The following is a 14472-nucleotide window of genomic DNA, read 5'->3' as shown; positions in this document are numbered from 1 at the left end:
TTATATATATTCTATTCACTCTATATTCCTAACAGATATTAGGTATATCACGAGGAATCACAATTTTTACAACATTTTTAAAGTTCAGTATGCCGCGGCCGTTGAGGTGGTGTTGGCGGAGGTGATGGTTGTCGGTAATGTTTGTCATAAATCTCTTCCCAAAACTGAGCTCTTTCCTTTAACAATGATCCTCCAAGTTTCATGGGGTTGTTAAGAATCATGTAAGGAGACCAATCCTTGCCGACCGGCGGCCAAGCTGGTAAGTCTGACCCTTCAGGAACAGGCTTTCTGAAAATCTATACATATAATAAAATCGTAGGAAAGTCAAAACTGTACATTGAATATTTTTTTAAAAGAATACTTGATCCATGATCTATAATCGATATAGAAGCCAAAAATATAGTTTTTAGAATTTTTGTCTGTTTGTCTGTTTGTCTGTTTGTCTGTTTGTCTGTATGTATTTCCGGGCTAATCTCAGAAAGTACTGCATATATTTACTTCAAATTTTGCATGAATATTCCTAAGAGGTCGGGTGAGGATAGTTTAAACATATTATCATGATATCACCTTCGGGGGAGGAGCTGTGAACCTTTATTTTTCTTACCTATTCTGTGTACTACGACAGCGTACAATCTAAAGACTCATGTTTAAATGTTGGTTTCGAGTAAGCCATGCTATTATCTAGCTTTACAAAATAAAAACTATATCATTTATGTAATTTGGGCAGAGAAACAGTTTAATGAATTTAGTAGTATAATGACAAATTAGAAACAACGCCATCTATGAAATGTTATAAAAATCAAATCAATGTACATATTGTTAACTATTGGAAATTAATAATCAAATGACGCATATATTGACAATATTAACTAAAATTTGTATTGACACTACAAAAATTATACCATTTAAGTAACTTGGGAAGAGAAACATAGTTTAAAAAAGGAAGTTGTATAATGTTAATTTTGTAACAGCGCCATCTATGAGATTTCATTAAAATCAAATAAATATACAAATAGAATAAATTATATTACGATTTTATACAAAAATACAGTATATTTATTAGGCCACCTAATATTACTAAGCAATAATTTCTTCTAGGCAACCGGGGCAAAAGGTAATCAGCTCGATAAAATTAAATTGTTTGTTATTAGTTATTTGTAATCTTATTAATGTGCATTTTTTGCATAAAAGTTTTAATGTAATACTCAGTTTTGACAATTGCAAGTTCCAACAAAACCCTCATAAATCATAATCTTGATCAGATTTGAGCAAGATAATTTGAAAAATATGCCGTGTATATTGTATCATAGAAAAGGTAAGTTTTTGATAGTTATCATTTATTATTCATCAATTACATGTCGTTAGTACGAAATAAACATTGACTTTTGTTCAGTATTTATTATCTGTATGATTATTGCTTGGTAATTATTAATATATTTTCATGTTGCCAAATTAATTATAAACATAAGTGTGTTATGAAACTAGCTGGATTTTTTTTACACACCCACAGCTATATTCTATTATAAATCATAATAATATTTTATCACCATATAAAAATGTTTCCTTTTACCTAACTAGATGGCGTTAGTATCGAATTAGAATTATCGAATCACGCTATCGTTTCGTTCGCAAAAGGTGATATTATAAAGACCGATCGAGCCGCATCTACTTACGGAAACGCGAGTAAAACCTACGTTATCTGTCAGTTGAATGCTCATTGCTCAGTCGAATTTAACATTACTTCACTAAATACTTTCTCATTATCATCTCATAAAGTTATTTGTCTTTAGGTAATTCCCATTTTGAGTTAATACTTAATTCTTATTTCTTATTTAGATTTAGATTTAGATTTAGAATTACTATTTAATTCGTGTGTAATTTATTTATTGTTTTGGTTAATTTGTGTTCATTTTAGGATTTTTTTTGGTACTTATATTCGTTTTTCGTAGAATTTATTTTTCTTTTATAAACATCTCTTTAGTCTTTATTTTTCTGTTATTTTTTTTCTTCACTATTTTATCTTCATCTCATCAAATTATTTGTCTTTAGTTTATGTTGTGCAATTTATTTTTTTGCAATATTTGTTTTCATTTTAAGTAGTTATTAGTTTTCTTATTGGTTTTTTTTTAGTCTTTTACTTTATTCATATTTAGGTATATTCATATTTAGGTATACTTTGCCTAATTCGTGTGTAATTTATTTTTCTGTTATCTTTGTTTGCTTAGTAAAAACAATCAAAATGCCCAGAAAACGGTCTAACCTATCTCGATCCTCAAATGATTCCCAAAGGAAGAGATTGGCTTTATCTGTTGAAACCGCCGTTGAGCGTGAGGCAAGGTTAGCAGTTATGCGAAAACGCAATGCTGAAAATCGACATGGAGAAAGTAGTACATCGCGTCAGTCGCGATTAGATACTATGCGCACTCAAAATGCATTGTCACGTTCGCTTGAAAGTGTAGGAGCATACGAGATGCGGCTATTAAATGATCGGGAGCGCCATGCTGAGTCTCGTGCGTCAGAGACGTACACGCAACGAGAGACAAGATTGAGTACACAGCGCAGCCGCACTTATACTGCTCGATCGTGCGAGAGTGCTGAAGCGCGAGAAGCTCGACTTGAAAGCGATCGGGAGCGCCATGCTGAGTCTCACGCGTCTGAGACGTACACACAGCGTGAGACAAGATTGAGTACGCAGCGCAGCCGCACTTATACCGCTCGATCGTGTGAGAGTGTTGAAGCGCGAGAAGCTAGGCTTGAAAGCGATCGGGAGCGCCATGCTGAGTCTCGCGCGTCTGAGACGTACACACAGCGTGAGACAAGATTGAGTACGCAGCGCAGCCGCACTTATACCGCTCGATCGTGTGAGAGTGTTGAAGCGCGAGAAGCTAGGCTTGAAAGCGATCGGGAGCGCCATGCTGAGTCTCGCGCATCAGAGACATACACTCAGCGAGAGGTGAGGTTATTTTCGCAGCGGAGTCGTACTTCTTTTGCTAGGTCACTCGAAAATCAAGAAGAGCGCGAAACTCGCTTGGTAGCAGATCGCTCTCAGCATGCTCTGTCACGTTCGTTGGAGACAGACGAGCAGCGTGAAGAACGTCAAGCAGCTGCTCGGCATCGGTACCACGAAATGCGTAGTGATGTTGAAGCTCATTTATCGCAAGAACGTAACAGAATCCAAGGGATTCGGGGAACTTGGTCGGGAGAACAGCGTTCGGCACAAGTAGAACAAGATCGCCTTCGTCGTGACGTAAATCAACTTTTGACGTCTGATGATGAATCCATGGTTTACAATGTCCAAGAGCAACCGTGGCTAAATAAAGAAGGGAGTGGGTTTCACTACAATGTCGCGATTAACTACGCCGCCCATGGAGATATTGGTGCCTTGGAAGAAGTGTGTGCCTACTGCCAAGCACGCAAATGGAAAGGGGAGCCCAAAGGGATGTGTTGTGCATCTGGTAAGGTACGCTTGGAATCTCTGCAAGACCCGCCAGAACTGTTAAGAGTGTTACTAAATGGTGAGCATCTGAAATCCAGCCATTTTTTGAAAAACATTCGTGCTTATAACAGTGCCTTCCAGATGACATCGTTTGGTGCAAATCAAGTTATAGAAGCAGGGTTCATGCCGACATTCAAAGTCCAGGGGCAAGTTTACCATAGGATCGGTTCCCTGCTACCTACAGACGTTCCCAAATTTTTGCAAATTTATTTCGTAAGCGATTTTGAAGAACAAGCAAGCTTGCGAAGTAGACACATCCCCAATTTGGACTCTGGTCTGGTCAGAGGATTGCAGAGTATGTTGCATAATGTTAATCCACACATTAGCAACTTCAAAGCCGCCCTAGCATCGGTGCCTGAAAACGAGCGCAATCGCTTTAAGTTTATAATCAGTGCAGATAGAAGGCCGATCGCAGCCCATCCAGGGCGGTATAATGCGCCAACAACGAACGAGGTAGCCGTAGTCTTAGTCGATCAGGAGTGTGATAAAAGAGACATCGTTTTGCGCACGCATGATGACCGGCTTCAAAGAATCAGTGAGACTCACCGCGCGTACGATTCTCTGCAATATCCGCTCATGTTTTGCCGCGGAGAGGATGGCTACCATTTCGCCCACTATAATGTAGACCCCCAGACAGGCTCCCCAAATTACAACAAAAAAACATCCGCCATGCAGTTCTACAGCTTCCTGATCCAGCTAAGGGCAAACAACGTTTCTTATTTACACTATTATCGTACGCTCTTAAGTCAGTTTCTGGTGGACATGTACGCCAAAATCGAAACAGAGCGTTTGGTATTTATAAGGTGCAACCAAAGGAAGCTGAGAGCTGAGAATTACGTTCATCTTAGAGATGCCATGCAAAATGATGTAAATGCGCAAGATGTAGGAAGGATGGTCATTCTCCCTTCCACCTTCACAGGAGGTCCGCGGTACATGCACGAGAGGACCCAAGATGCTTTTTGTTACGTGCGAAAGTTTGGTCGCCCGGACCTCTTCATTACCATCACTACCAACCCAAAGTGGCCTGAAATAACAGCTCAACTCCTTGCAGGACAGGCTTCGTACGACAGGCATGACTTGATCTCTCGCGTATTCCATCTGAAGTTGAAGTGCCTTATGGATCTTCTTACAAAAGCAAAAGTCTTTGGTGCAGTACGGTGCCACATGTACTCCGTGGAGTGGCAAAAACGCGGCTTGCCCCACGCACACTTGCTTTTGTGGTTGGAAGAGAAGATCAGGCCCAACCAGATTGATCAAGTTATAAGTGCTGAGCTTCCGGACCCTGACGTCGATCCTGTTCTGCATCAGATAGTGAAAAGTCATATGGTGCATGGCCCCTGTGGCACGTTAAATCCAAGTTCCCCGTGCATGAAAGATGGACGATGTTCAAAAAGATTCCCGAAAAATTTTACCATCGAAACCATTACTGGTGAGGATGGATATCCATCATACCGGCGCCGATCACCAGCACAAGGCGGGCATTCCACTGAGCTGAGCGTGCATGGCCAGGCGCAACCGGTCGATAATAGATGGATTGTTCCTTACTCGCCAGTACTGTCCAGGACCTTCCAGACACACATCAACGTCGAGTCGTGCACGAGCGTTGAGTCGATTAAATACATCTGCAAATACGTCAACAAAGGAAGTGATCAGGCGACGTTTGCTTTACAGAGCTCTGATAAAGACGAGGTCACCAAGTATCAATCTGGTCGCTACATCAGCACGTCTGAAGCGGTTTGGCGGATACTGGCGTTCTCTATACATGACAGGCATCCAACCGTCATGCATTTAGATGTCCATCTAGAGAACGGCCAGCGCATATATTTTGATCCTGAGAACGTTGCTGACCGCTTGGAAAATCCACGCCAAACAACTCTCTTGGCATTTTTCAGGCTCTGTGAAGTCGACCAGTTTGCAAGGTCTCTTACGTATGACCAGGTGCCTTCGTATTACACATACGACAGACAAAGGGGTGTATTTAATCGACGTCAACGAGGAAGTGCTGTGGAAGGATTTCCGGGAATCTTCAAAGACACCGCACTGGGTAGGGTTTATACCGTGCATCCGAATAATGGCGAATGCTATTTTCTGCGCTTATTACTTCACACGGTCCGAGGCCCAACATCGTTCGCCTTTCTGAGGACATATGATGGCGTGGAGTATCCCACTTACCGCGCAGCCTGCGTAGCACGTCACCTTCTTGACGACGACCAAAACTGGGATGACACCCTCGCAGAGGCGAGTGTCAGTGACAGTCCGAGCCGCATGCGACATCTGTTTGCCGTCATCTTGGTGTTTTGTGGAGTTGCGAACCCAGTTACTTTGTGGGAGAAGTATCGCCATCATCTGTCTGAAGATTTTCTACGAGCTTTGAGGCGTGCCACTGGAGACGAAATCGATGTAACAGATGAACGCGTCCTGAACACCTGTCTCAGTTCACTTCAAGATGTGGTTATTTCTATCGGCGGCAATCCACTGATCGAATATGGGTTACCAGCTCCCCAATCATCAGAGCATCAAGACCGTGGAAATCGGGAGTATAACGCTGAGACAAATTACGATCCGGGCGAAATGACCACTATACGAAATGACCATGTCGCTTTGTTCTCTTCAGAGCAAAAACAAATTTACGACACCGTTCTTGAAAGCGTTGGGCAAAACCAGGGTAAAATGTTTTTCTTGGATGCTCCTGGTGGAACAGGAAAAACATTTGTTACCACTGGCATACTTGCAGAAGTAAGGAGGCAAGGAAAAATTGCTATTGCTGTAGCGTCGTCGGGAATCGCTGCCACACTGCTTCCGGGTGGTAAAACAGCACATTCCATGTTTAAAATTCCCATCGATTTAGAGAGAGCCGAAACGCCTGTTTGCGGTGTGTCACGTAACAGTGATAAAGGACACGTGCTCAAGGATTGCTCTCTGATCGTATGGGATGAGTGTACGATGGCCAATAGGAAGGCAGTTGAGGCCGTGGACAGAACCCTGCAGGACATCCGCAGGAACGAAAACTTGATGGGTGGTATAACAGTTCTGTTCAGTGGCGATTTCCGACAAACGCTTCCCGTGGTGACGCGAGGATCGAGGGCTGACGAGGTGAATGCGTCTTTGAAACGATCTTCGTTGTGGTCACGAGTTCATACGCTGCGCTTGACCATTAATATGAGAGCTCGGCTTGGTGGCAATGCACGTGCTCAAGAATTCTCCGATGTCCTTCTAAGTCTTGGTGAAGGCACTCTACCAGAACAGATAGATGGACAGGTGGTGCTTCCAGAGTCTCTCGGTAGAGTGGTAGCCAGCTTAGAGGAACTCATTCGCTGTGTGTACGGGGACATCAGTCGTATACCACACCAGCAGAATTCTTGGGTGTGTGAGCGGGCCATTTTGACGCCCAAAAATGATCAGGCTGCAGCAATAAACGACTGCATTCTCTCTGAAATTGAGGGTAATGAAGTGGTCTACACCTCCATAAACACTGTCGTCGAGCAAGATGACGCCACACACTATCCCGTTGAATTTTTAAACTCCCTGTCAGCAAGCGGACTTCCAGCGCATACCATCAAGCTGAAGGTCGGTGTCCCAATTATGCTTCTTCGTAACCTATCTCCCCCGAAGTTATGTAACGGGACCCGCCTTAAAGTTATCTCGCTCCACAGACACACCATTGAGGCGGAAATTCTTACGGGTTGTGGAGTTGGCGAAGCAGTATTTATACCACGTATTCCCCTCATACCTCATAACTTCCCGTTCCAGTTCAAGCGTGTACAGTTTCCCGTGAGTGTTTGCTTCGCGATGACCATCAATAAGTCGCAGGGGCAGACACTGAGGGTAGGGGGTGTCGACCTCAGGACGAGTTGTTTCTCACACGGGCAACTGTACGTCGCTTGCTCACGCATCACCAGTCCTGACTCTCTTTTCATTTTGGCTCCTGGCAGCATAACTACTAACGTAGTTTATAGGGAAGTATTTTAGGGTATAATACCTTTGTACTTTTTTATGTTTTTGTGTCCTGGAATATATTTCTGCATAATTTTCTCTATTTTCTTCAGTCACAAAATCTAATTATCACTAAACTGAGTAGGATTCTCATATATCTCTCTTTACTTCCTTCACTTGCAAGAAAAGATCGTGTGTGCCGAGCACACGTGTCAGGAGTGAAACTTATTTGGCAATTTTAAAAGATACCAAAATCACGTCGCCTTACTCCTTGAAATTTTAATCTCTACGTACCTAAAGAAGTTTCACTTCAAGAACATATATTTTAATGCTATTTAAAAGTTGTTTCCTTATAATGCTATAGCGACACTGTCATCTTTAGATATGTTTGGTACTGACACGCCGTGGTGGTGCAACATCGCGGGCAGCGGTAGAAAATAATATGTTAAGAAAGGGCATAGGGTACTTTTTACCGTGGGAAAACTATCCAAAGTCAATTTTACACGCGGACGAAGTCGCGGGTACAGCTAGTACAAAATATGTGAGCAATGATTTTATCAATTAAATCAATGCAAGAACAGTTTTGCATACTACAAACGTAAAATATGGTGTAGTTTGCACTTTCTTGACAAATTAATTAAATTCTGATCAAAATTAGTGTGCAAAACATTTAGAAAAGCCTTTTAGAATTTTTTTTAACGTAGAAGTTGTTTTGTCTGCTTACACTGTTAGCGTCAAGAGATAAAACCAAAAGAGTTACATACCCTGTTGTTGCAAAGTTATACCACAGATCGCGAAGTAATTTTTTCATTTCTCTACGTTCTTTAGTCATGACATTTTCATTAGAATTAGTAAAGTTGCCATCAGCTATGTCCTCTGACTGCGCACAATGTGCAGCACCACGGACGTTCGTGTGAGAAATAATAGGTGTATGTTCATCGACAAAAGTATATTCATACAGGTATATTCTATCATTACCGGCCTCAACGTGAAATTTCACAGACCTCAATGTACTGTACGTAAAAATTACGTCTGAAAAAAAGTCGATATAACTCAAAACTTTATCATCATTAACTTGACCATCCCCGAAATAAAATTTCTTTATTTTATTTATCACATTATTCCTGTCCTCTTCATTTTCAAATTGCAGATCAGGTGGTAAGAAATCGGAAAACTTGTTGGACATTTTATCTTTCCATTCTTCAAATAGAGGTTCACGTATTAAACCTTCCATGTTTGCAAATCCATAGAGCATGGGTAACCTCACATAGTTGCCATTTTTTAGAATATTTACGGGAGAATCAACAAGAAATTCTTCTCCATCTGTATCTCTTTCAACACATGGACTGAACAAAAATGTCGAATCTGTTCGGTCAAAAGCTATTTTTGATGACAATATTTCATATGAAATAGTTTTGTAAAATTCTTCAAGAGCATAAAAGTCATCAACGTTTGCAAAATTGAGGGACCTGGCGTAATCTTTAGCAACGGCAATGGGATCTGTTTGAACACTACAAGGGGCCGTATTAGCTCCACTTTCCGGAATAACTTTCGTAAATAATCCTTTAGTCATTTTTGACAACATGAGTAAATCAACGGACGAAGAACCAGCGCTGTAGCCAGCAATCGTTACATCGTCAGGATTACCTCCAAAATTCTTTATATTTTTCTGAACCCAACGCAACAAAGCTACTTGGTCTTTCATACCAGCGTTTCCAGGGACATCTTCTGTTCCCATGCACAAAAATCCGTGAACTCCAAGACGATAGTTAAAGTTGACCACAATTACTTCTTTGTTTTTGACCAAATTCTTATGAGCGAAAAAATTTCCAAAACCCATTATATAAGCTCCTCCGTGAACGTAAACAATGACTGGCAGATTCTCCTTCGTTGTGTCTGGTACAAATATATTAGCAATCAAACAATCTTCTGTTATTACAAGAGGTCGCTGAAGCATCGGTAATATAGAGGTAATATCTACTTGAGGGCATATTATATCTTTATCTACTGCCTCAAATATTCCTGAGCGGGCTATCGCAGGTAATGGAGGCTGGAAACAAATACAGGTTGTGAGTTCTAGTTATAAAATGAAATAACCAATAAAAATTATCTAAAATTATCAGTTACAAATCACAAACAAATTAATTTTCATGACTTGCATACTTCTTATCTTACTTCTTGTATTGTCATGGCCATTATAGTAGGTATATTATTTCTAGTCTGTGATAATACCTATAATCTTCCTATAATACTATCCACGTAATGTTGTTGTTTATAAAATAATATATAATCTATAGGTTATTTATAGACAAAAAGTTTTTTTAATGGAGAATTTATTTGCGGCAATGCACTTTAATAATATGTAACTATATGTACTTACAATAATTTATTATTAATTATTACGTAGTTTATTGATTTTTATCTGATATCAAACATCTTATTAACACTTGAATATTATAATTAAATCACTACGAATATAATATAATTTATTTAATTGTCGATCTTAAAAGTAATTGAAATTTTCGAATAGATAGAAGAGCACTTCACCGTGGTGTACCATCATCTAATTAAACTGTAAGAACGACATGAGTTTCTCATGAAAAAAAAGTCTATAAAAGTAGGTACTGCACAGATTACCTAATTAATTAAATTCAAACCTATCACAAAATATCTCTTAGAATATTGCACATTAATTATCGTGTTACTATTTGTACCTTAAATCTCTGCCTGCCAGTAGGAGCTTTCGCGTACGGGATGCTATAGAATGCAAAAATCCCAGTATCAGAATCCCTGTATCCTCTCACGGGACCCTGCTCAGTATCCACAATACGCGATTCAAGGCCATGGCTTATTGAAACGGCCGAGAAAAATAAAGTAATCAAATATCTCCACATTACTACACGCTTCAAGGGTCGAAGTAACACTGGTTGACTGGTAAGATTAGAATATAAATTGCGTATCATAATACGATTAATGTACCTACTAGATAGGTCATTGAGATGCTATTACTACGCCTGGAGACGACACCGCCTACATCACCTATGTTTCGCTCAACATAGGTCAAATGGCCTCACTGCACTCAGTCGCTTTAGCGCGATGGTCACGTTCATGTCTTGTTTATTTTATAGCAAAAAACCAAGAAAATCATCAAATATTCCCTCGAGTGTGTTGCGATATTACACAAATAATTCAAGTTATGCGACAAAGTGCAAAGAAATAAGTTTTCATCGGTAATTCATTAGATAATCATTTTTAAAACTTAGTTCGAGCAAAATTTTTGGCGGGCGCCATTTTGCGTCATTTGTCATAGACTAAAAATTTGAGATAGTAATATTAGATGACGTAAATTTTTATAGTGGAAAATAATAATTTTACACATTTATAAAAAAATTGTGCTATGGATATTATTTGAAAAAAGGTTAAATCATGAAAGATGAATATAAATTACCTACGTATCAATTTTTTTGTTACATTGATTGGTTTTAATTGATAAGTTTACTAATAATTTATTAATTATTTATTAGATTAATTATATTTTTTTTTATTATATTGATTGTTCTTAATTGATAGATAAGTAATAGACAAAATATTTACAAAGTTTCGCCTCTATAGCGGTGAGTCGATGACATCGCTTAATACCGCCGCGCTTGCAGCACAGATTTTGTTCGTGGTGTCTCCTCTATACGTAGTAATAATAGCTCAATGAGATAGGTTTATAAAGTTTTCATTCAGACGTCAACATTAAGATAAGATATTTTTGCTCGTCTGGTTATTATTATTTTTTAGAAATACATGCTGTGATCTAAACGTATTTTTGGTAGGATTTTCTATAACAATAGAATAATTTCTAAAAAAAAAATAAAAAATAAAGGACTTAGATGCAGAAAAAGTTGTAGAGACCTCATTACATTATAAATTTATATGATACAAATCAAATTAGTTTAAGAGATGCGCTTTTCAACGAAATGTATAAATTGATATTATTACAATACATTATTAGGTCTCAACTGTTTTATAGCTTCTACATTTTTCCCTCGTAAAATGTTTCAAATAGCAGAATTGTTTTTAAAAATAGTTAATTAACTTTCTAGCCGTTAATGTATTTTTATTTTTCCACGAAAAGAGCGGTTAAGCTCCGGAGTGTATCAGTGAAAAATTGTATTTGTGTTTGTGCAATAATTACTTTGCACAAAAACTTTGTGTTTGTGTGAGTGTTAAATTTTTTTTATGTTGTTGTAACTTCTTAAATGTTAAATAACATACAAATCTCTCTGTTGAATAGTTATAGTTGTTATAGTAAAACAGTTTCTACTTTCTATGAACCAGACATTTTTAAAATAATTCAATTTATACATTATGCTAACATATTCATTGACTAAAAGGAAACGTTATATTTTATTTACATATTTGTATAGTATTTGTATTACTTCTATAGCAAAAATGAATAATCTTAGACCTGTAACGGTTGAAACTCAAAATCAAATTAAAAACCAATCAAAAGTAAATTCAATACACTTCATTAAAGAAGCTTTAGGTATCTTTTAAAAGTTGCTGGACTCATGGATTCCCCGTTCACTGAAGTTTTCGCTAAGCGACAAGAATTTATCGCCAAAGCAAGCTTAGGTTAAAACAGCGTTTTGATGAGGGGTTTCCATCTCCCGAGAATTATTTTGCTAAAGTCGCAAATAATTTTTGTTGCAAACGTCTTAGCCCCAGAGGGTCACAGGAGTACTGAATCAGCAAAACCTATTTGCGACGTAGGTACCTTTTTAATGACTGGATTAAATTTGAAATTATATTTTCACTGTAAATTTTATTTATTTTTTTTTTTGCTGTTGCGTAAGTAGTTTATATTTCTTGTTTAATTGCATTTGTAGTAATATAAAATCTACAAAATTATATCTACTGACTTGATAATGTTTTCTGCAATGTGTTAATTGATCATTGTGGTCGCCGAAACAAAAAAAGAAAAAGAAAAGGAAGGAAGGTAGAAAGCCTGATTAGTAATTATTATAATATTCAAAACATACCTATCTTTGGGCAAGTAGTCGTCAATACTACTCTGTATTGATGTGTCTAGTTATGATAATCTAACATTACACTTAGGTAGGTAGTTACCTAAGTGCAGATTCGTCAAAGGATCTTCCCATAGAAATGAGTTGATTGATCTTGGTAAAAAGTGTAAAAAGTAGTCAATCTAAGTCCTATCCACCTCGTGAGATAAAATTCATACCATAGTATACGTAGTATATTATTATTAGTCTGTGCCATAGAATCACTCCGTTGCGAAGTGAAAAAATATTGTTATGTTCAGGCTTATTTTTATGTGCGGCTTTTTTGCGGCGAGATGACTGCCGCGGCTATAATAATTATGTAGGTATAGCCTTGTGAGTTGTGGTTAACATAATATTATTATCTTATTTTTGCATTCGTATTATATAATCAATATATGTTTTGATTCTTTCTTCACCTAAGTTAGATATGTTATCCCAAATAGAAGTGAGTTTATTGATAACAATTAACAGAGCATTAAATATTACAAGAATGAAATAAATGTACTTAGGCAATTACTAAAAAATCTCTACAATTTTAACACGTAAATGGACATAAAAAGTATCTAATCTGTGATAAAAGTGCGATCCATTTATGACACACTGAAAAAAGCGAGAACTCGTAAAATCGATGAACATGAGCAATTTCCACTCGCTAGTTTGCCAAAAGTAATCCCATTTATACAAGTTTTAAATACGGTAAATAGATCAAGTTTTATAGCTAGTGAAGTACTAAATACGGTTGCCAAAACAAGGATTCAGCTGTTCCCAGTCCAAATATAAAGGCATAAATTTGCTTACGTGATATTCATATTCATGCATCAGAGTACCAACTACCGGCATGTGCCAAGTGTTGTAACTAAGTGTCTATGCTGCAGTTTTTAACGCGAAATTCAAATTTATAGCGTGAAATGGCATGGAAAACTCCCGGTAAAGCACTCTCCATGACACTCACGGTGCAGGAAATTTGCAATAGATTTAAATGGCGGTGGAGTTTTACAGAAATATTCTGGCTATGAAACTTTCAGCAGACACAGTACTTGGTAACGTTAGATACCTAGGCATTAAAATTAAAACTATATAATATTTTCTTTACATCATCGTCTAGTATATAAATAATAACAGGTAATTATGTAGTCATTGAGTTTTTGTACACCGAACATTTAAATATACCTGTTTGCAAAAATATAATTTAATTTTATATCTAACTACATTGAGCCATAATCATATGAAACCAAATAAATTACTTCATTCGTCTTTATATTTAGACTGATAGGTCCTCATAATTGGTTATCATAATCTATCATTGCATAACAAACAGCGTGACATAGCAATCTCAGCAAAAACAACATTTTATCGACAATCACTTTAATATCACGTTATAAAATAAAAAAGATAAGTCTCGTGGAAGCGGCTTAGCCTTTTCATCCAAGTCTCAATATCTCTGCAATATAAAGCTTAGAGATAATTGCGTATAGGTCGCTACAGAGTTAGGGCAAAACAATATTATTGTACGGGATTGAGTTGCCTATCCGCTACTATGGACCTTACGATTTGTCCATTTTATATGTGAAGAATAATGATGTTCTTCGATATGGATTTGTATTTTATTGTGACATAATGCCTGTATAAATGTGCCAATAATAATGTAATAAACAGCTTAACTTCGCTGTGAACGATTAATCTACGAATACATTCTTATATGTATTTTGTCGTCGCACTTTGATATCGTGAAGAGAGCAATAACAATTTACGATAACTTTATATTTTAAGAGTTTTCAATTCAGAACAAACTATTATTTGTTAATCCTTTGTTATAAAAGCTTTTGATCGAAGCCAATGTTTCCTTTAAACTAGAAACTTCCTAGATCCATTTCCGCGAATAACAATAGTACGGGCTTTGTTTCAAAATAAGTAAGACAAATTCGTTCAACTGCGATGTAAACCTATTTGAACAAACTTAGCGTTCTGAGAGGGCGCTGGGATTACGCG

The 14472-nt window shown here is 37.7% G+C and overlaps 1 protein-coding gene across 1 annotated transcript; it reads right to left on the bottom strand.

Moving 5' to 3' along the window:
- Positions 1 to 10352, bottom strand: LOC149909827 (pyrethroid hydrolase Ces2a-like). Its single transcript, XM_090119925.1, has 3 exons — positions 10144 to 10352; positions 8194 to 9479; positions 1 to 288 (listed from the first exon to the last, which is right to left on the bottom strand). Exons 1-3 carry the CDS (start codon positions 10321 to 10323, stop codon positions 78 to 80), a joined length of 1677 nt encoding a protein of 558 aa, XP_089976051.1. The 5' UTR covers positions 10324 to 10352; the 3' UTR covers positions 1 to 77.
- Between the last annotated feature and the right edge of the window lie 4120 nt (positions 10353 to 14472).

Source organism: Colias eurytheme, chromosome 3 (genome assembly GCF_061535395.1).
Source record: "Colias eurytheme isolate Ceu_HAF_F1 chromosome 3, ilColEury1 Martin Lab GWU primary, whole genome shotgun sequence".
NCBI classification, from domain to species: domain Eukaryota; kingdom Metazoa; phylum Arthropoda; class Insecta; order Lepidoptera; family Pieridae; genus Colias; species Colias eurytheme.
Note: the sequence above shows the minus strand (reverse complement) of the source record. Positions and strands in the feature narration are given on the sequence as shown.

Coding starts and splice junctions, on each gene's coding strand:
- LOC149909827 (XM_090119925.1), bottom strand. CDS start 10,323: ATGTGGAGATATTTGATTACTTTATTTTTCTCGGCCGTTTCAATAAGC. Junction 9,480..10,143: donor CTGGCAGGCAGAGATTTAAG/GTACAAATAGTA, acceptor ATTTGTTTCCAG/CCTCCATTACCTGCGATAGC. Junction 289..8,193: donor TATAACTTTGCAACAACAGG/GTATGTAACTCT, acceptor ATAGATTTTCAG/AAAGCCTGTTCCTGAAGGGT.